This window comes from Castanea sativa, chromosome 6 (assembly GCF_040712315.1).
Source record: "Castanea sativa cultivar Marrone di Chiusa Pesio chromosome 6, ASM4071231v1".
NCBI lineage: Eukaryota > Viridiplantae > Streptophyta > Magnoliopsida > Fagales > Fagaceae > Castanea > Castanea sativa.
In genome coordinates, this window is record NC_134018.1 from 6,541,497 (window position 1) to 6,565,103 (window position 23,607).

The following is a 23,607-nucleotide window of genomic DNA, read 5'->3' on the forward strand; positions in this document are numbered from 1 at the left end:
ATAAATAAATCGCCACTGTGTATTAAGGGCTACGCCGTATGTTCAGATATTGTCAATAAGTTACGGACCCAATTGTCAAAGTTTGGTGGGGATGAGTATGACATTGATATCAGAAAAATTGTAGATTGGAGGAGAATGATGACTTCCATTTATAAATAACGACCTAGCTACTTTTTCCATAGATAAAAACTCGGATTTCAACAGCCGCCATAATAGACAATACATGTGCAGCTAGTCATGACTTATCCACTAATAATACATGTGCAACAGTTGATCAACTGTCAAGAAAAAATGAAGAAAAGAAGAAAATGATCGAGCATGGTCTTTTTTCACTTATCCACTACTAATAAAGCAAAGGCTGCAAAACCAATTAATGATTAAATTATGGACAATATTATCTCTTCACTTTTACTTTTTGAAAATATGTCATCAATTTGTGTAAAATGATGGATAAAAGAGAAAAGTTTGCCATTGATTAAGCAACTGAGCACTAGTCAATTTAGAGAGAGAGAGAGAGAAGAGAGAGAAATCAAACGAGCATGAACAGCCAACACTTCCTTCTCATATCCTGCACAGGCCAAGGCCATATTAACCCTACTCTCCAACTTGCCATACGCCTAATACACGGCGGCGCACGAGTGACCTTTGCCACCACCGTCCATGGCCTCAAACAAATAAAAAAACTCCCTTCACTTGAGGGCCTATCCTATGCCTCTTTCTCTGACGGCTTTGATGATGGGAACAAACCGATTGACGACCCACAACACATCATGTCCGAGTTCAAGCGTGTCGGCTCACAAACACTCACCAACTTGATTGTCAAACTCTCAAATGACGAGCATCACAAGGTCACCTTCTTAGTCTACACCATCCTTCTCCCATGGGCTGCTGATGTGGCACGTGATATGGGTATACCTTCTGCTTTTCTCAGCATTCAGTCCACTGCAGCACTTGCTATCTACCAGAAATACTTCAATGCCCATGATGGTATGTATCATATTTATGAAAATAGCCCCCCAAATTCTATACAGTTCAAAGGGTTGCCACCATTTGCTTCCTTGGACCTACCTTCGTTTCTCTTACCAACTAGTCCACACAATTCAGTCATACCTACCATTCAAGAACATATCCAAACCCTTGAAAAAGATCCCAACCCATGTGTGTTACTGAACACCTTTGATGCTCTAGAAGAAGCAGCAATCGAAGCCATTGTTAATTTGAATTTAATACCAATTGGACCATTGGTTCCATCTACTTTTTTCGACACAAAAGACCAGTCTGGTGACTTGTTTGGATGTGACTTGTTTGAGAGCTCTAAGGACTATCTTCATTGGCTAAACTCAAAGCCAAATAACTCGGTGGTTTATGTGTCTTTTGGAAGCCTAGTTACGTTGCAAGGAAAGCAAATGGAAGAGATTTTTCATGGACTAGTTGAAACCGACCGTCCATTCTTGTGGGTAATTCGAGCTTCAGAGAACGGAGGATCGGAAATAGAGGACACGATAAAGAATAAGTTGAAGGAAGAAACACAAGGGTTAATAGTGCCATGGTGTTCACAGGTTGAGGTGCTGTGTCACCATTCAGTGGGCTGTTTCTTGACACATTGCGGGTGGAACTCGACCTTGGAGAGTATCGTAGCCGGAGTGCCGATGGTGGCTTGTCCACATTTTTCAGATCAAATTATGAATGCCAAGATGGTGGAGGAGGTGTGGGGGACTGGAATTAAAGCGAAGGTGAATGAAGAAGAAGTTGTGGAGAGGGCAGAAATAAAGAGGTGCCTGGAGATGGTGATGGGAGCTGCAGAGAAAGGGGAAGGGATAAGAAGGAATGCTAAGAAATGGAAAAGCTTGGCTGTGCAAGCTGTGAAGGAGGGTGGTTCTTCACAAACCCATTTCAAGCTTTTCATGGAAAGATTTCACATAGATTAGTGGACAGCAACGCTATGAAAATTAAAATTGGAGGGTGAGGCCGTGGAAGATGTGAAGGAAGCTTGCAATCTCATGCTGTCACGCACTTCATTGGAAATGGAGCAATAAAACGGATGACCAGATGTTGGCGGCCCAACTACACCGTTCACTGCCTGCAAAGAAAACAATAAATCATTCCTTGTGAGCCTTCTAAAAGCCTTTTCAATTTCAAGTTGAGTTTGTATGCTCATATGGATTATTGTGAAGTTAGCTTGCATGTACTACTGTGCTCTGCTATAGGTATCTTATTAAGAAAAGATTGATCAAAATTTTATTGCCTAGATTTTTTTTTTTTAAAATGAATATATCAAGACCTTTTCGAATATCTTAATATTCCTTTAGAGTTGTGTAGTCCCTTCATCTCATATATAGCAAGCTATTACTTATTACAGGGAAAAAAATTTTGGATGTAACCCAAAACTGTTGGCTAGAGAATTGAAACCCATAATTTAATAGATATCATAAGGATTTAGGAATCATTAAACCAACTCGTTGAGGTTTGTTGCTCGAATTCTTAATTAATTTGCCCTGCTATGGATTTTCTTAACGTGAAATGATAGGATATTCCTTGTTAAGGAAGAAATTTAATATTATCTAATAATCAATAAAAAAAATGTATTCTTAGTCCTCCAAAAAGTAGGTATTGAAGTCTTGTGTATAGACGATGCTATAAATGGTTTGATAAGTTCTTATCCATTTGGGAAAATGAGAAGACTCTTAAAAGAAGATAAAGGGATTACTTCGAAACATAGTTTGAGTCTTTGTCCATTGAGTGAGAGAACACCATTGGATTTTTTTTTTTTTTAGATTCACTATTAGATGTATTAGGGTTGTGGGATAGTTAGTATCTCATTTGTGAGTTTTTTTTAGTTGTTATTGAAGGTTTGCTTTAGGCATACTGGGATTTGGGTTAGTTTGTATTTAACATGAGAGGAGAAAATACAACATTTCAAGAATACTTGATAATTTTCCCATTTTATAAAATAATTTATTTTTATAGACTCATCTATTTTTAGAAACATATACATTCATTATATTTTGATTTTTATAAGCTATATGTTGTATAAGAGTGCTATAAGAATAAAATTCATCAATTGAATTTTATATATAATTTCTTATTTCTATTAAAAAACAAATTAGAGGAAAATGAAAATTTCAAAATCCTCCGTCTGCCACTATTTGTAGCCATCATATATCAAAAAGTCTATAAACACAAATTTTGCCAAACTTTTACCACGTTACTTTTCACTAAGTATAGTGAAACACAACTTCCGGTAGGAATCAAAACAAAAATAGTTAAATACACTCAAAATTCTGTCTCTACTCCAAAATAGCAAAAAGGTTGAACTTTCTAGTTTCTTTAAAGGAACCAGCCCACCGGGACATTAATAAGACACTACTTCACGCATGAGAGAAAAGCAAAGGGAAAGTGTACCCAGATAGAGTCAAACAGGACAAGCGGTAAATATAGAAATGTTTATTTAATAAGCACAACTTTTTATAATTGGGAACTAAAAATTTTCAAAAAATAATTCAATGTACTAGTACTACTTGTCAGCTTTTAAAAGTTCATCCAACATACCACGCAAAATCGTATTCATTGCTCCTTTAGTTGCAATTACAGAACTTACCAAACAACCCCGTGGTCTTTTTGGATTATCATTACATACACGACGAACCAAAACGTGGTGCTACGAAGGTCAAGCATAGCAGCCAAGGAGGCCCAAATCTATTCACCAAATAATAAAAACATCATTACTTTGAAGGTACCTTCAAAAGCCACCAAATTAACAGAAGGGGGAAGATTGAAATGGACAGGAAACTTAATCGTAGGGGCCTCCCTTATTTCCCATTTGGAAAAACTTATTCCATTGACAATAAGTTCACACAATCGGTATTTGAAAAAGTTAAAGAGCCTTGAGACAAACATTTCATCAACCACCATTCAAGAATAGTCTCTTTTATTTTTTATTTTTTATTTTTTTCCTGGGTAAATTTGGACACGCCAAGCATGCTCCTTGTCTTATAGTAACTAGTAAGGCTATGCTAGCCTTGAAGGTGCACCTAATGCTAGAAAAGAGGGGCTCTAGGAGCCAAACATAAACAAATCACAAGTCAAAAATTGTAGGCATTAGCGTCAGATTATATATATATATATATATATATATATATATATATATATATATATATATATGGCGAAAAACTCATTTTCGTCTCTATATTTTTACGTGATTCTTATTTGGGTTCCTAACTTTTTTTTTCTACCGTTTTTACTCTTTATTTTGGAAAACACGTCTCGTTTTTGTCCCTGCCGTTACATCATAAACGAAAATTGCACATGTGACAAATGGCAAAAGTTAAAAATATTAAAATAATGTCAACATAAACAACGTGGCTTCCATGTTAGCATCTAAATTAAAAAAAGAAATAAAAATAAAAAATTACATTAATTAAAATCTAAGTGTGTCTTGAACAAGAACAACAAAAACACCAACTCAAATCTAAGAACACAAAATTAAAATCCAAAAATCACAAATCCATACAAACACAAACCCAGCATTAGATCTTCCTTGTCAACCAAACACAAAAGCAACAAACAAAAGCCCAGCAACTGATTTTTCTTATCAACCAAACACAAAAACAACAAACACAAACCCAAACATCAGTAACAATACAAACAAAAACTCAGCAATCCATCTTCAAGAAAACCCGCAATCCATCTTCAGAAAACCCAAAAAACCCAAATCCAAACACAAACCCAAATCCGAACCTAACTACTACTATTCAATCACCTACCGTTATTAGGATCAGAATCAAAGCCGGCGGCGGCGGCTAGGAAGAGCTTGTCCGCACCGTGAGTGATGATCTTCGTCGTCAATTTCCATACGGAAGAGCCGATATCGTCGATGGCTTGACCGACCAACTCGAGCAATTCCTGAGGGATGGAAGCCCCAGCGTCGAGCGAAGCCAGGAAATCCATGATGGCGCGCGACGTGACTTCTCGGATCATCGACGTTTCTTTCTTCAACCCGAACCCGAATTCTCTATATCGCGCCAGTAGGTCTGGATCACCGACTCCAATTTTGACGCGATCTTATTGATTAATCCGCCGAAACTCCAAATTGCGATGGAGTCTGAGTTCGGATCCGAGTTTGGGTTTAGGTTCGGGTTTAGTTCGAGACTGTCGTCATTTTAGGGTTAGTCCGGGTGTAATACCCCAGTTTTGTTTTTATGATTATCACCATATCCTGTCATTATTTTAATATATAGTTCATGTACTATATGTGTGTGCAAAGTAAGATAGGAGTAGACAATTTTGTGGTGCTACAAATAGGTGAGAAAATTAAATTTTTAGTGCATACAATTTGGTGCGGCAATTAAAAAGAAAAAAGAAAAAAAGAGGAAGATGTTTTATGGGCTTATTGGAGACTAAAGATATAAGCTCAAGTGGGTTTTAAACTCTAGCCTACTATCCCACCAAGCCCACATCTTTGATGCGTTAAAATATAAGGTGAGGAAAAGATAAATTAGGGTTTTCATTAAAAGGGTTTGTTAGTAAAAGGTGGATGCCAAAGAAAATTTGAGAGGAAGAGAGAAAGGTGGTGTGATAGAAGAAGGAGGCAAAATTGTTTAGGGGCACAAGGTTTGACTACAAAATCAAGGTAAAAACCTCATCTTAATATTACTATAATATTTATAAACCTTGGTATATATTTATGGTTTTGACAACGTGGTAAGATTAAGTCATGTCAATTCGATAAAAATGGAAAGATGTTTATATATTAGTGTTATTCAAATAAAGATATGATGGTTATACTCTTATGTTTATGGTAGTGTTGTAATTTATATTGGGTACCCATTGAATTTGAGGACTTTGGGTTTAACATGAGCTGATATGTACATTAGATTAAATTGCTAGCAGTACACGATTTCACTAGGCTGCCCACGGTTAGCATTTTAGAACAAAATCTTGGAATTTCAGTCTTAAATATGAATATGGCTTTAACGTTTGGGGTTATATATATATATTAGGACAACTTTATCGTTTTCTTTGGATGTATATACATATATCATAGGATGGCTTTAAGTTGTTTCGTTGGGATATATATATATATATATATATATATAAATATATATATATATATATATATATATATATATATATATATAATCTTAGTTTTGGGCCACCGTGTGTAATCCATGAATTAAGTCATGGATCAAGATATCATTCATGGAGATGGCCTTCACGTGTTCATCAGAGTTATATAATTAAATCCTAGGTTGCCCACTATGTGTCTCTAGAACAAGCCATGAATTACAAATCTCTATTCATGTATATGGCTCTTACATTTTCATTGGGGTTTTATATTAAATCCTAGGTCAATGATATTTTTGGCTACTGCCTTCCTCATGGCAACATGAGTTTCGATTAATGCAAGGGAATATTGTTGGTTAGAGAAACTTTAATTTAGTGTTAAAAGTGTTATTAGTTCAGCAAAGTATTTTCCTAGTGAGTCAGTTTGTATAATTCGATAAGTTTTATATTTTGTGGAGAATATTAGGTAATTTCCAGGATTGATTATAGGTCCTATTTAAGAATATTTTGAGACTATTTGGAGGGTATTTCAGCTGGACTTTCAAAGTGATTCAAATGCTGTAAGTAATTATGCATAATATGCACAAGTTTTGTTCATTAGGTTTTTAGAAGTTAAAGATTTTCAAAAGTTATATTTTTTTAAGCTTACATTTTTAAAAGTTTATCAAAAAGCATTTTTACACCATTAAAAGAGAAATTTTGACTTTTAAATAATGTTTTAAAGAGAAACTTTGAATTCTAAATAACGTTTTGAACGTCTGAATCTCATTTAAAAGATGAGTTCTAAACTAAATTATTTTCATAAAATAATTGAGTTTCAAAGTAAGTTTTTTAAAAATGTTCTTGTTCTTTAAATTTGTTAAAACCAAGTGATTTCAAAGTCATATTCCTTTTCTCCAAATGGTATTTAAAATGTTTCTTTTAACAAATTGAATTTTGAGACTTCCTCGACAATTGTAAAAATATTTATATGACTCCTCAGTTTCTATTCGTTCTCCAAGAGAGTCAAGCATCCTTTGATTTATGTTTTATTCGATATTGTGATCTTTGATATGCCTCTATATTTGGAATAATTGTTAATATCAAGTAAATTATTATATTTTGTATAAACTTTGCTTTTGTGATATGTGACTCAAAATAAGTGTTTCTTTAGAATTGATAAGATATCTATGTAAATCCTCTCACAAGATTGTATGTGAGAGTAAGTGTTGATCCCTCACCAGCAGGGGTTAGATGCTGGTATCCGCTCACAGGATTGTATGTGAGAATATGTGATGTGTACATGTGACACTGTGCTCTGATCAATTTTATGCATGTGTTTTCTAATGATTGTGAGATGTGATCATATATGTATTAAGTGATTTATTATATGTTTTGGAATAATTATTTTGATATAATTGAATGAGTTTGTGAAAAATCAAAATACTCGTGCTTTGTTTGACTCTATTCCGTTGTATATTCTGTATAATTACTTACTAGATGTGTGGCTCACCCCATCCATTACTATTTTTCAGATTAAAGTGTAGTTGAGAATATAGAACCCTTGGATCACTTTGTAAGGTGCAAGGTAGAGCATGGAAGTTGTAGGCGACTTCAGTATTACTTGAAGACTCATAGAATTTTAGTTACCTTGTTTTGGTAATTCATGTTTTATATAATGGAGATTGTTTCCAATTTGTGGAGTTTTGAAAAGATTATTAGTTATTTTTGCATTTCCGCTTTAGACTTCACAGTATTTTGGAGATTATTATAAATTGTGGATTTTAGTTATTGTAAGAGATTTATCAGTAGCATTGTTTATTTGGGGTTTATTGAACTATGTTTAAATAAATTATTTTTATTGAGTTAGGTAAGGTTAGCAAGTTAGTCATGCATTTAAATTCATGTTTCATTGATTTTGGAAGTAAGAATAAGTCCCTCCCTAACTCAAGTTGGCTGTGTAGTGAGTGCTATTGTCTGTGTACACACATTGTGTTTGACAACTTTTGTCAAGCTTATTTACTTAAGTGTGCGTTTGGCAAAGATTATTTTTGCCAACTTATTTTACTATTTAGCTTATTTTTGCTACTATTCAGCTTATTTTTGCTACTATTCATAGGTTCGACAATACTATTTCAGCTAACTTTTACTTTTATCTACAGTACTTTCAGCAAAAAGTTTTCAGTTTCAACAAATTAAGCGGATCCCAAATGGACACTAAATGTGAGAGAAAAAAGTTACAGCACATAAACTAGGTTTTTTCATTAGCCAAACACAAAAATGTAAACCAAAATTTCGAGGTAAATTAAAACAAAATTAATGATCTTCGGAATCCAAATAGGCCACTAGTGGTGGTTTAACCTAATTTCTCCCTTCCTAAAAAGAATCAAGTTATTTTTAGTAAAGAAACAGTTTGTGTATGAAATGGAAACCATGCAGTTAAGAGATATAAGAGATTGGAGTTTTTTCCTCGGTAGGGTTGCTAATACCCAAACTTAATATTTGAGCACAAATCAATTATAACCAAGACACTCAGATACATATTTGACTAAATCATGAGGTTGAATGAGTTAAGATTTGCCAAAACTCAATTAAATTTTTTTTTTTTTTAGATTTTAGAATAACTCTCTAGAGGACAAGGTTTGGAGGAAAACCCTTCAAATTCCTTTTATATCTTTTAATTGGATGTAAATTTTGAAAATCTTGGATTTTATAATATTTATGTTCGACGTGCATGTCCAATTTTGTTCAAATCAAATTTTATTTACTATTGGATTAATAAACTTATTTCTTATACTTAATTTTAGATCACAAAAACTTAAAATTTAAACACATTTGATTGATAATATAGCTATTGATCTTTGATTTTCTCAAAATTTTGCAAACATGAAGGATATAATAGGAACATTCAATCCAACGTTTAGATTTTCAAAATTTACATCCAATAAATAGATTTTGCGTAGTTTGAAGGGTTTCCCTCCAAACTACTTTAGAAAGAAAGATTTACCCTTTCTAGGGGCTTCACATGGCAATGCGCACACATTGATGCCTTGAAGAAGAAAAAAGAATATTTAATTTTTGATCTCAATGGAGACAACCAATTTGTGAACATTGTTATTTGATGCCCTTGGAGGATAAATTTTTTTTTTTAATTGTGGAGTTTTGGAAAATTTACTAGTTACAGCTTTTATTTGATAATTTTTTGGGAAAATAGAAATAAAATATTTTTTTCATTTGTATATTACTAAAAGTTGAAGCGTGACATTTATTGCTACTGAGCTCCTGTTGCGCCACCTCATTGCCACGTCATTTTCCACATAATTATTATTTATTCCTTTTTTTTTAACAAAAAAATATATATAAATAGATTATTGACTTTACATATTCATCTTTGTCGATTTTAACATATATATATATATATATATATATATATATATTTCTTTTTCTTTATTTTCAATTTTCCTATAATTTTTTTATACATTCACTTATTTTTTAAATATTTACACTTTCTTCTTCCCTTACCTTTTCATCTCCCCACTACCCTCACTTTAATATTGCTCTTCATCTTTCACTTCATCTTCCTTTATTTGTTTCTTCTTATCTCTTCCCTCTTACTATAAATTTGTCACTCTTTTCCATTCTTTGCATGGTTTTCTCTCACAAAAAGGTTCTCTCTCTCCCTCTCTCTCTCTCTCTCTCTCTCTCTCTCTCTCAATGTTTTGGTGGATTTTTATTTTTTATTGCATCTTCGCTTTAGGTTGATAAATTTTTGTGTTTTTAAGTGATGATGTCAAAAATTCATCAGTAAGTCACATAGTCCTCACGTGCTCGAGACAACACCTATGAAACAAAAACAAAGAAGACCTTGTAGAGAGTACCGGTGTGGTACTGGCCAAATACTCTCCGAAAGTCAAGTTAGAAAACTTTCACAACTCTAGAGTGCCAAAGCAGGGGGAAATTATGCGTACCTTGCTTTGTGAGGGTTTTGGGGTTTTTATAGTAGCATAGGGTTGACATTCTTTCCTTGGCATAGAGGGCCTTTCCTTGTAGGAAAGATCTTCATTAATACGATCCTTTCCTTGTAGGATTCCCCTTGATTGGGGTTAGCCGTGGGGCACAAGATTTTTCCTTATATACTCATGTGTGGAGGCCAAGCAAGACCATGTTAGACCCGTCAATGGTTTACTTATCTCCTTCAGCTTCCTTCCGTCAGCTTCTTATCGCATCTGCATTCTGGTCGTCTCATTAGAGACGCAGCCATCGGCCTTGAGGTGGAACTGCTAGCTTTATGATATCGTCGTTTATGTCGAAGAATGCACAAGCAAGGTCGACGAGTTCATTACGACAGTCAACTTTGCCTTATGAGAACAACCTTTCAGAATTACCCTTATTAGCTGCCTCCTACTCCATAGCTCTGTTGGCTTTAGCTGACAGGTTATGGAGTTTTATTTGTAGTTTTTTATTATTATTATTAGTTTTTGTTTATTCAGGAAAAAAGAAAGGGGTATTTATGGATGACTCCTCAAGCAACCATTATTAAATGCTAGAACACGTGCCATAAGCCAGTTGGACTCATTTCTAATCAAGGGTGTCGCTTCGTCTCCCATGCATTTTTCGTCCTATATATATATCTCACCTCCTCCCCTCATTTCTCTTATTTCATCCTTGCTGATCCTAAAAGAGAGAGGTCATCATTTTGTCTACCTTGCTTCCATCAACTTGCTGATCTCATCGCCTTTGCTATCATCATCTTGCTGAGGCCGTCACTTCTCAAGGAACCGTCTACTAACTTCGTAAGTCCTCTTTTCTTTTATTTCATTCTATATTTTATTTTCATTTTTCTAGCTAGTTGTTAATTCTTTAGAGAGGCTGTCAACTTAAGTTCTTAGAATACCTCCATCGCTTATAGGTGAATAAATGTCTAGAGAAGCGACGAGTGAGCAGTCGTCAGTCCATGAGGGAGTGGGCTACGACGAAGTCTTTCAGTCAGGTCATGAGCCCGAGGAGGGATTTTCTTGGTTGTTAGAGAGGGACACATCAGCCCATTCTCCTAATGAGGAGGTGGAAAGTTGTGATGGAGAGGAAGGTGAGGAAGAAGAGGTAGCTGAGGGTGAGGACGAAGGTGATGAGGGAGAAGAGTAGGGATAGGATGACAAAATTAGGGTGAAGTTGACAGGAGAACCTCCGAAGTGTTATGATTTGTGCCCTTAAATCCTATTGTATGATGCTATGTATGATATTATGTTTGACATGATGTATGACTTAATATTGTGATTGATAAAGTTATTTTATTATTATCTAAAATAATGGTAACATGAATATGGGACATTATCATATAGTCCATGAGATGCATTGTATGTGATTTATGTGAAAAGTCACAGAAGATGTAAATCACAAGTTCTTTGTAAACTCAAAATTAATAGTTTGTAGTCGGTGATGAAATTGGACATTTCATCTGCGAAGACTATAACGTGTCAACTAAGATGATTTGTCTTGATCATGGAAGTGGAGACTTCTAGTTGATATGTTGATATGTTTTAAGAGTTAAAATAGATTGAACAGGACCGCTGTGAGATTTATTATTCTCCTAATGACTGTCAAATGAATAATAAATCTCACGATTTCTATTTGCATGAACTCTTAATCCTAAGAGAATAATGGACCTGATCATGAAGTGTAGGTTGCTTTGATATATCAGGAGTGAGATCTGAAGTGACGGTCAAAACCTCAGTATGTTGGGCAGCCACATTTAGTGTTGATGGAACATATATTCTCAAGATGGAATTCATAGTCTCTTGATGGAGATATAAAATATTCCCTTGAGATAAGTTTAATGGTTCAGTTATTCAGAGAGTTAGGCCTAACCACTTTAGTAAGAAATTACTAAAGTATATATTTATGAAATTGGATTTCATAAATATATAATGAATAGCTAATAAAGAATTAAACCGGGTACTCAAGGATAAGAATGTAGTAATTTACAAACTGGCAGTCTACGTTTATGACTTTGTGTTACTACGAATATTTTATGAAGGGGTTACGTGTTTAATAAAGTCTTGGGATATAATTTATTAATAAGGCCTAGAGTGCAATTATATTTATATAGTGGTATTAAATATAATTAATGGTAACTTTGGACTTGTCAAGAGTTGACGGAAAAGCCCAAGGCCCATTGGAGCTAGTGTCTTATTGGTCCCTGTTGGTCCCACTTCAAGCCACACACTAAAGCCCAATTGGAAAGGCCCAATAGGCCAACCCAATTAGATAATCAGTTAGTTATAAAGGGAGAAACATACAGAATTTTTATTAGAAGAGAAAGAAAAGAAAATTAAGAAACGGTGTGTGAGAGAGTGTGAGACACACTTTCATTCTCCCTTTTGAAAAACTGATTGAGAGACCACACATCTTGGGCGTAAAGTGGAATTGGAGTGAAGATTAAAAGTGTTCCCAAGTGCTTCTAATCTTTGTTTTGAATTTCTTCACATCAAGGTACGCTATCTTGTTCTTAAATTCTGAAATTTATGTAGTGCACGTTATCAATCATGAATGAAATAGATCCTAGTTCGTCGCTTCCGCTGTGGGTTTTGCATGAGATGCAAAATTAGAATTTTTCCTTCAATTGGTATCAGAGCCAGGTTTTCATATAATGATTGTATAATGTGTGATTAAATTTTGAAATTTAAGAAAAACCGTTATTATTGTGTTTCAATTTTCTGCATCAAATTATAGTGTTGGGTCATGCTTGTGATTTTCATGAATATGTTTCGGTGATGTTCATATGCCATAAACGATTCAAAAATAACTGTCATGTACGGACTGCATATAGAATCTATGATTGGCAGTTTTTAATTGGCAAGTGCCAAAAACTTTGAATCATTATTTCACCGTTTGACTTTGAATTCATTGCATGGCTAACACGGATTGAATGCAACAGTTATGAAAACTGCCTGGACTTTCATTTCATGAAAACTGTCTTGAGAATTTTCACACGGATTACGTGCAATAGCCTTTTTGCATGGTTTGACCACTTTTGTTGCTTTTAAAAAAAAGTGAATCTGTGAGGAAGTTAGTGAATCTGTGAGGATTCTAACTTCCTGACTTTTATATATTATATATAATATAATATTATAATCATATATTATATTATAATATATATATATAATACATTTAAGTTAGAATCCGTGAGGATTCTAACTTCCTGACTATTATATATTATATATATAATATAATATTATAATCATATATTATATTATAATATATATAATACATATATAACGTAAAGTAATAATTATATATTATATATATTAATTTGTATATTATATTATATATAATATAATATAAATTTTTATATATAATAAAGGTTTTTATTACGTTATATATATTTATATATATTAATGCTAGTTTAATGAAATTTATTCCTAATGAGATTAAGATTATATTTTTTTACGTGTCTAGCATTATTATCATTCTTGATCTTAAAAACTTTTATTTTAAAATATCTAGTGGGAGAGAGATTCAAGGGTTGGATCTCACGGCCTCCATTGTTGGTTCATAGTATTGTGAAATATATACTTTGTCTTTGCCTCGAGCTTAGCATTCCATGCGGAGAGTATTTATTTCATGGCCCTACAAGATTGAATTTCTTGGTTTATAGTGGTTTGATAAACACCTTGTCTTAGCTTCGAGCTTTGCATTCCATGCGGAGAGTGTTTTATCATAGTACTACAAAATAAGCCTGTTAAAGGGATGAGATGTGGTTACACATGATTCTAGACAATGGTATACACTAGACTAAATATTTTAGTATCCTCTATGCTGAGTTCTTACTATTATTACTTAGAGGCTAAATGTAAAACGACATATTATTAGTGTTTGATAAGAGTTATCATGATAGCACTAGTAATGAGAATTGTTCTCAATCAATCATAGTATTTTATGTTCACTCTATGCTGAGGGATATTGAATATGAGATTGGGTTGTCGTTGCATATATTATTTTATGGTTTTATTAAGGTTCCATATTATATGCTTTTATGCTAAATTGATAATGTCCAATTTACTTATTATATTCATGTTTATTATTTTCAGATTTTGCCATGGCATCATTTAGTCCACTTGTTTCTATTCTTAACCAAAACAAACTGACTGGATCCAACTATGTTGATTGGAAAAGAAATTTGGACATTGTTCTTACTGCTGAAGAGCACAAGTATGTGCTTACTCATCCCAGTCCTAACTTTCCATCAGTAGATGCTCGTCTTGAGGAAAAACAGCGATATGATCATTGGCAGAAATCTAATGAGATGGCCAAGTGCTACATCCTAGCATCTATCTCAAATGTTCTACAGCATCAAATGCAGGATGTAGAACTTGCTTCGGACATAATGCATAGTCTGAAGGAGATGTTTGGTGAGCAAGGTCGTTCTGCAAGGCAAGAAACCATGAGGCAAATTTATAATACCAAAATGGCTGTAGGAAATTCAGTGAGGGAGCATTGTCTTAGGATGATTGCTAATCTGAACACATTAGAAGTTTTAGGTGCCGACATTGATGGAGAATACCAAGTGGATATGATACTCCAGTCACTACCAGAATCATTCAAGGAATTCAGACTCAATTATAATATGAACAAAAAAATTTATTCTTTGTCTGAATTAATGAATGAGTTAGTGGCGGCGGAAGGCATCCTTGGTACTTCTAGTGTTGAAGCCAATGTGGGTGAAGCTTCTACTTCTCAACCTAAGTTGAAAGGCAAGGGTAAGAAGAAGAAGAAGAAGGACTTCACTAAGAAAGATGGTAAACAAATTGCCTTAGGGGTTGCCAACAAATGAAAGAAAACCAAAGGAAAGTGTTTCCATTGTGGTGAGAAAGGACATTGGAAGAGAAATTGTCCAACATTCAAGGCTGCCAAGAATAAAGGTATGAAAAGTTCATTTCTTCTTGAAATATGTTTGGTACAGAATCAGCAGATTCTGGTGTGTGGATTCGAGTTGTACTAATCATATCTGCAATTCTTTGCAGGGGTTCCAGGAGACCAGAAAGTTGAATGAGGGAGAACTATTTCTTACTTTGGCTGATGGGAGCAAGATTCCGGTTGAAGCTGTTGGAGTGTTTAATTTGTGTTTTAAGTCTAGAGTTTTAATATTGGAAGACTGTTTGTATGTACCTAATGTTCGTAGGAATTTAATTTCTGCAACTTACTTAGGTAAACATGGGTATTGTATTATCCTGAAAGATAATGTTGTAATAAAGAAGGATAAAGTGTTTATCTGTTCTGGCAATATTGTGGATGGTCTTTATATTTTAACTCCTGATAAGCATGAATTATACAATTCTGAATTAGATAGTAGCTCTCATGTGAAATCATTAAAGAGAAAGTTTCCTTCTACTAGTGATGCATATCTATGGCACTTGCGTTTAGGTCATATTAATTCAAGTAGGATTCAAAGACTAATCAAAGATGGACTTTTACAGCCCATGGACTTTGATAGTTTTCCAATTTGCGAATCTTGTTTGGAAGGTAAAATGACCAAACGACCTTTTAATGCAAAGGGTAGAAGAGCCCAAGATTTGCTAGAACTAGTACATTTAGATGTATGTGGTCCTATGTCAATCCAAGCAAGAGGTGGCTATGAGTATTTCATTACTTTCACTGATGATTACTCTAGATTTGGTTATGTGTACCTAATGAAACGGAAGTCCGAAGCCTTTGAAAAGTTCAAAGAGTTTAGGGCTGAAGTTGAAAATCAATTGAGTAAACACATAAAGGCCATTCGATCTGATCGAGGTGGCGAATACCTTCTTGGTGATTTTAAGGATTACTTGACTGAAAATGGGATTATATCCCGATTGGTGCACCTGGAACTCCACAACAAAATGGTGTAGCGAAGTAAGAAGGAATAGGACTCTTTTAGATATGGTTAGGTCCATGTTGAGTTATTCGACTCTACCAATTTCTTTTTGGGGATATGCCTTAAATACTGCAATGTATCTTCTGAATTTAGTACCTTCGAAGTCTATTCCTAAAACACCTGTAGAGTTATGGAATGGGCGTAAGCCTAGTATGAGACATCTCCACATTTGGGGTTGTCCAGCACATGTGTTGAAAGGAAAGTCTGACAAGTTACAGTCTAAAACAGAAGTGGTATTTTTTGTAGGGCATCCAAAAGGAACAGTTGGAGGTTTATTCTATAGTCATAAGGATAATAAAGTGTTTGTTAGCACAAATGCCAAATTCTTGGAAAATGACTATATGAATAATTTTACTCCAAAAAGTAGAGTTGTCTTGGCTGAAATGAATGAACCTATAGTTGAACAACCAATGGATGAAACTAGGGATGATGTGACTGTATTAGCTACACCACAAGATACTACTTATGAGATGTCTAGTACACAGGTGCCTCGTCGTAGTGGGAGAATTATTCGGCCTCCTATAAGATTCATAGATTTGGGAGAAACTTATAAGGCTATCTCAGAAGAGGCTGAATCGGATCCTTACACTTATGATGAAGCAATGAATGATAGAGATGCACATCATTGGGTCCAAGCTATGAAATCTGAATTGGATTCTATGGATTCCAATCATGTATGGGATCTTGTAAAGGCGCCTAATGGCATTAAACCTGTTGGTTGCAAATGGGTTTACAAGAGAAAGAGAGGGATAGATGGAAAGGTTGAAACCTTTAAAGCAAGACTAGTGGCGAAAAGGTATACATAAAAAGAAGGTATTGATTATGATGAAACTTTTTCGCCAGTAGCCATGCTTAAATCTATCAGAATTCTCTTATCCATTGCTGCTCATTATGATTATGAGATTTGGCAAATGGATGTCAAGACTGTATTTCTTAATAGCAATCTTGAAGAAGAAATATACATGTTGCAACCAGAAGGTTTCATAGCAAAGAACCAAGAGCATATGGTATGCAAGTTGAATAGGTCCATTTATGGACTTAAACAAGCATCTAGGTCATGGAACATCAGATTTGATCAAGCAATCAAGTCATTTGGTTTTGAACAAAATCTTGATGAACCATGTGTGTACAAAAGACATCGAGACAAAGTAGTAATGTTCCTAGTGCTTTATGTTGATGATATTCTACTCATTGGAAATGATGTAGGGGTAATGTCATCGGTTAAAGTTTGGTTGTCAAGCCAATTTGATATGAAGGACTTGGGTGAGGCTAACTTTATTCTAGGGATCAAGCTTTGGCGAGATCGCAAGAATAAGATGTTAGGCTTATCACAAGCTGGATATATAGATAAGGTCCTAGAACGGTTTAGCATGCAAAACTCCAAGAAATGATTGCTTCCTTTTAGACATGGAGTTCCTCTGTCTGATGACCAAAGGCCTAAGACTCAAGAGAAAGAAAATATGATGAGACAAGGTCCCTATGCTTCTGCAGTGGGAAGTCTCATGTATGCCATGCTTTGTACTAGACCAGATATTTGTTATTCAGTTGGCATGGTCAGCCGATATCAATCAAATCCAGGACCAAAACATTGGCAAGCTGTAAAGCATATTCTCAAGTACCTTAGGAGAACGAGAGATTATATGCTTGTTTACCATAGTGAGGATTTGATTCCCATTGGCTATACAGATTCAGATTTTCAATCAGATCTAGATTTCAGAAAATCCACTTCAGGATGTGTTTTCACCTTGGGAGGCGGAGCCATAAGTTGGAGGAGTGTTAAGCAATCTTGTATTGCGGACTCCACCATGGAAGCCGAGTACGTTGCTGCTTGTGAAGCAGCAAAGGAGGCTGTTTGGCTCAAGAAATTCCTTTCTGATCTTGGTGTTGTGAAAATGGAGCAAGTTCCCATCACATTGTTTTGTGACAATAGTGGAGCGGTTGCATAATCCAAAGATCCAAGGAATCACAAGAAAGGAAAGCACATTGAGAGGAAGTACCACATCATTCGAGACATTGTTGCTCGTGAAGATGTTGTGGTAGCAACAATTGAAAGTGCAAATAATCTAGCAGATCCCTTTACCAAAGTCTTGCCTCAAAGGAATTTTGAGTCACATTTGGAGGGAATGAGAGTTAGATTAATACACAATAGTCTTTAGGGCAAGTGGGAGATTGTTAGGATTTGTGCCCTTAAATCCTATTGTATGATGCTATGTATGATATTATGTTTGACATGATGTATGACTTAATATTGTGATTGATAAAGTTATTTTATTATTATCTAAAATAATGGTAACATGAATATGGGACATTATCATATAGTCCATGAGATGCATTGTATGTGATTTATGTGAAAAGTCACAGAAGATGTAAATCACAAGTTCTTTGTAAACTCAAAATTAATAGTTTGTAGTCGGTGATGAAATTGGGCATTTCATCTGCGAAGACTATAACGTGTCAACTAAGATGATTTGTCTTGATCATGGAAGTGGAGACTTCTAGTTGATATGTTGATATGTTTTAAGAGTTAAAACAGATTGAACAGAACCGCTGTGAGATTTATTATTCTCCTAATGACTGTCAAATGAATAATAAATCTCACGATTTCTATTTGCATGAACTCTTAATCCTAAGAGAATAATGGACCTGATCATGAAGTGTAGGTTGCTTTGATATATCAGGAGTGAGATCTGAAGTGACGGTCAAAACCTCAGTATGTTGGGCAGCCACATTTAGTGTTGATGGAACATATATTCTCAAGATGGAATTCATAGTCTCTTGATGGAGATATAAAATATTCCCTTGAGATAAGTTTAATGGTTCAGTTATTCAGAGAGTTAGGCCTAACCACTTTAGTAAGAAATTACTAAAGTATATATTTATGAAATTGGATTTCATAAATATATAATGAATAACTGTAAAGAATTAAACCGGGTACTCAAGGATAAGATGTAGTAATTTACAAAGTGGCAGTCTACGTTTATGACTTTGTGTTACTACGAATATTTTATGAAGGGGTTACGTGTTTAATAAAGTCTTGGGATATAATTTATTAATAAGGCCTAGAGTGCAATTATATTTATATAGTGGTATTAAATATAATTAATGGTAACTTTGGACTTGTCAAGAGTTGACGGAAAAGCCCAAGGCCCATTGGAGCTAGTGTCTTATTGGTCCCTTTTGGTCCCACTTCAAGCCACACACTAAAGCCCAATTGGAAAGGCCCAATAGGCCAACCCAATTAGATAATCAGTTAGTTATAAAGGGAGAAACATACAGAATTTTTATTAGAAGAGAAAGAAAAGAAAATTAAGAAACGGTGTGTGAGAGAGTGTGAGACACACTTTCATTCTCCCTTTTGAAAAACTGATTGAGAGACCACACATCTTGGGCGTAAAGTGGAATTGGAGTGAAGATTAAAAGTGTTCCCAAGTGCTTCTAATCTTTGTTTTGAATTTCTTCACACCAAGGTACGCTATCTTGTTCTTAAATTCTGAAATTTATGTAGTGCACGTTATCAATCATGAATGAAATAGATCCTAGTTCGTCGCTTCCGCTGTGGGTTTTGCATGAGATGCAAAACCAGAATTTTTCCTTCACGAAGGAGGAAGTTGAAGAAGCCCCAGGGATGGCCACACTCGTCCATTTATTCTCCCCAAAATGTGGACTATCATTGACTTAAGCCAACGATGACAACCAACATCTTTATATTTTTAAGGGACCATTATCAGATTCCTGACCATATTCCAATATGTCTCCCTTGGAAGTTTGAGAAGTGCTACTCGGGGAAGACTGCGGACATCGGCATGTACGATGCCATGATCGCGGCAGGACTGAGGTTGCCACTGATGGCATTACACCGCCAATTGGCCAATTTTCTTGGATTATCCGTCAGCCAGGTTACTCCCAATGCATGGAGGATATTTATTAGAGTTGAGATCCTATGGGGTCATCTAAGTGGTGGGAACCGTCAGCTTTCTCTGTACGAGTTCTTTTAGTGCTACAAACCCCAGCACATCCTCTTGTCCCAAGGGATATACCACTTTGCTACGCAAAAAACAACACTTAGGCTTGTGTCGGATATGCCTGATTCTAATAGGAATTAAAATGGTAGATATTTTTTTGTTCAGGGGATGGATTGGGTATGTCGTCCAGAGGAGTGGGCTACAATGCCCCATGGCTTCGACAAAAATTGGGGTATTATCAAAGATTCAGGTTTAGTGTCGCCAGGTTTTATCTTTTACTTCTTTCTTTGTTTATTTGTTAAGTATTTAACGTCTTCGTTCCTCTTTTTCAGCCAATGTTCGCCCGCGCATAACTGACAAGCAGGAGGCTCTTATACATCGGGTTCTTGAGATCCCTTTTGAGGAACAGAAGTGCCGGGATCTTATCACTCTTGATACGCTGCACGCCTATGGTGGTGGTCTAGAGCCGACACCTGCTGCACATAGGTTGAATACTTACTCTTGTCGGTGTAAGTTCGTCCTTCATTACCTATTTCTTTCCATTGTTTCCTTGTCTAACTCTCGTCATTTTTCCTCCGCAGAAATGGAAGCAGCCAGGATGAGGGCATCGGTGAGGGCGTCAGCTACGGCACGTAAGAAGGAGGAGGAGAAGAAGGAGAAGGGGAAAGAAGGGGCATCCTCATCAGCCCCTAAGGTCATTGGGAAAGGGGCGCCTAGGAGGAAAACTAACGGGAAGGATGACCGTCCTTCTAAGAAAGCATGTGTCACCTCTGGGGAGAAGCAGCCTAAGAAACCGTTGCCTCCCAAGCTAAGCCATGGATCTGGAAAAGGCTTAATGACATCATCCGACCCCATCACCCAGGGAACCCATTGTCTTCTTACACACAAAATATACGCTGTGGAGATGGTTGAATCAATCATCAAGGAGACAAATGTGGATCCTTGTGTTGAGCAGGAGATGGAGGAGCTCAGAGCATCAGGTGTTTTTTACCTCTCCAGGGTATGTTCTTCTCCTAGGAAATTTTACTTTATTGTTTATTCGTCAGCTGACGATTGTGTTCCATTTTCAGGCACTAGTGCGCATGAAGGTGCTCCGAGACAGGTGCGTTGCTGAGGAAGGGGTAATCAGTCAAGCGCAATGAAACGTTGACTAATGAACAGGATCAATACAAGGATTCCTTTCGTACCATCAACAAGGAAGTGACGGAGTTAAATGAAAAGTTGAAGGAGGAGACCCGTCAGCAGGAAAAGGAGCAAAAGGTGATGGTGACCTTGGAAAAGGAGTTGATGGCTCTTCTCAGGCATGTAGAGATGGGCAGGGCTAACGTCGTAACCGAATTCAAGGCTCCACAGCCTTTCATTGACTCCTATGCAGTCTACTATGGTGATGGGTTTGAGGATTTCCTAAAGCAGGTCAAGTCTGTCTACCCACACATGAATTTATCCAAAGTCACCCTAGACGACCCCCTACCATCTACTCTAGCTGGTGACACCATCTTTGAGGAGACCAACGACTCCACCCAGTTAGAGCGGGATCCAAAAAATGATGGTGTTGTTCTTGCTCAACTTGTTGTGGAGAAGCCCGTCACTCCTTTGATCCTATCCACTGAAGCTCAAGATGCTGAAAACCCTCCTACTCAAGACGCCCAGGATCTTCTTTCCAAAGACAATGAGAACCCTCAGGACATCCAGGCCCCCTTGGTTTAGCTTTTTTATTTTTAATAATAATTTGCTATGTATTTCATCCAATTTCTAGACAATATTAAGTGCCCCTCTATGTTTTGGGCCTTATTTGTAAAGATTTTACTCTATTTATGGTATTATTTTATTTCCATCACTTTTTAGCATGTGTGTTGATATTTATTTGTTGATATGCGTATGTCCGTCCATTCCGGTGCCTATCTGTTGAGATGTACTCATCCCTTAAAGGACTTGGTAAATAACTAGGACGAACCCGTCTACTTTGTTGGACTCGTCCTCCTATAGGCATGAAAATGAATTGGCTCTATTTGAAGACCTAGTAGTAAATCTGTCCATTTGTGGACTTAATAATAACCTTGTCCACTTGTGGATTTTCTGATGAATTCACCCACTTGTGGACTTAATAGTTTTAAGGCATCCTCATGGGATGAACTCGTCCACTTTGTGGACTTAACAATGAACTCGTCTTTGTGGAGCTAAATAATTTCACCTCATCCACTTTGTGGACTTTGTAATAAATTTGTCCACTTGTGGACTTAAATAATTTCAAGGCATCCTCATGGGATGAACCCGTCCACTTTGTGGACTTTGTAATGAACTCATCCACTTGTGGACTTAGTTATTGTAATAAACTCGTCCACTTGTGGACTTAAATAATTTCAAGGCACCCTCATGAGATGAATTCGTCCACTTTGTGGACTTAAATAATGAACTTGTCCGCTTGTGGACTTGATTATAAAAGTAGTTTTGTAGAGACAAATAAATACATAGGTCAAATCTAAATAATATCTCTTATTATGATAAATGCATGCATAAGTAAAAAATTGTTCTTAAAAAGGATAAAAACCTGCCCTTTGGGCTCAGAAAGTACTGTAAGTAAAAATTAACTAAAAGAAATAAACTGGAAAATGAGGAATGTCGCTTTTCATGCTATCATCCACTGGTAGTAGTTCTTGAGATGCTTGGCATTCCATGGGTGGTGTAACTTCTGCCCATCTAATGTCTCTAGGTGGTAGGTGCCTTTCCTCTACCATGACGTGACTTTGTAGGGTCCTTCCCAGTTAGGTCCGAGCTTTCCCTGGAAGGGATCTCTCGTGGTGCCCATTACCCTCCTTAGGACAAGATCCCCAACTTGGAAGTCTCTGTGTCTGACTTTAGAGTTGTAGTGTTTGGCCATGAGGTCCTAGTATTGTGCTAGTCTTTTTTCAGCTACTTCCATAACTTCGTCCACTAGGTCAAGTTGTAGACGCATGGCCTCACCATTCCTTCTTTCATTATAGTTGTCCACCTTGTAGCTTGTAAGTTTGGCATCGGTTGGAATAATTACCTTGCTTCCGTACACTAGTCGAAACGGTGTCTCTCTTGTAGGAGTTCAGGCTGTTGTCTTGTATGCCTATAGCCGAGTCTTGATGATTTTAAGCAAGGATTGATTTGTGACCTCAACTTGTCCGTTGGCTTGAGGGTTGGCAGGAGAAAAGTAGTGGTTTTTAATTCCCAATTGTGAGCAAAAGTCCCTGAAAGAGTCGTTGTCGAACTGCCTCTCCTTATCCAAGACCAAGACTCTAGGGATCCCGTATCTGCAGATGATGTTCCTCCAGACAAAGCCTTGCACGTTCTTCTCGATGATGGTGGCCAGGACTTCAGCTTCTACCTATTTGGTTAAGTAGTCTATGCCGACTATTAGAAATTTCAACTGTCTCATTACTATTGGGAATATGTCCATGATGTCCAATCCCCATTGAGTGAAAGACCATGGGGTCGCCATTGGGGTAAGCTCTTCTATTGGCTATCTGATGATGTTATTGAACCTTTGACATTTATCGCAGGCTTTGACATATGTCTGAGCATCCTTCTATATAGTAGGCCAGTAGTATCCTACTCGAATCAATTTGTGTACTAACGACCGCGATCCTGAGTGGTTCCTGCAAATCCTTTCATGGACTTCTCTCATTACATATTTCGCTTCTTCGGGGCTTAAGCACCTTAAGAACG

General features: G+C 36.1%; 2 protein-coding genes across 4 annotated transcripts; both read left to right on the forward strand.

Annotated features, from left to right (window-relative positions):
- The first annotated feature begins 415 nt into the window (after positions 1-415).
- On the forward strand, positions 416-2,236 carry LOC142640689 (crocetin glucosyltransferase, chloroplastic-like). The gene has a single exon (XM_075814894.1). The coding sequence runs from the start codon at positions 540-542 to the stop codon at positions 1,926-1,928; it is 1,389 nt and encodes a 462-aa protein (XP_075671009.1). The 5' UTR covers positions 416-539; the 3' UTR covers positions 1,929-2,236.
- LOC142640690 (uncharacterized) lies at positions 1,968-21,752 on the forward strand. Of its 3 annotated transcripts, none has more exons than XM_075814896.1 (4): positions 1,968-2,108; positions 20,247-20,400; positions 20,496-20,914; positions 20,985-21,752. In XM_075814896.1, exons 3-4 carry the CDS (start codon positions 20,498-20,500, stop codon positions 21,054-21,056), a joined length of 489 nt encoding a protein of 162 aa, XP_075671011.1. In that variant the 5' UTR covers positions 1,968-2,108; positions 20,247-20,400; positions 20,496-20,497; the 3' UTR covers positions 21,057-21,752. The 3 variants fall into 3 exon arrangements, with proteins under 3 accessions (XP_075671011.1, XP_075671012.1, XP_075671013.1); XM_075814897.1 differs by lacking the exon at positions 1,968-2,108 and adding an exon at positions 10,118-10,835; XM_075814898.1 differs by lacking the exon at positions 1,968-2,108 and adding an exon at positions 19,589-20,164.
- The last annotated feature ends 1,855 nt before the right edge of the window (positions 21,753-23,607 follow it).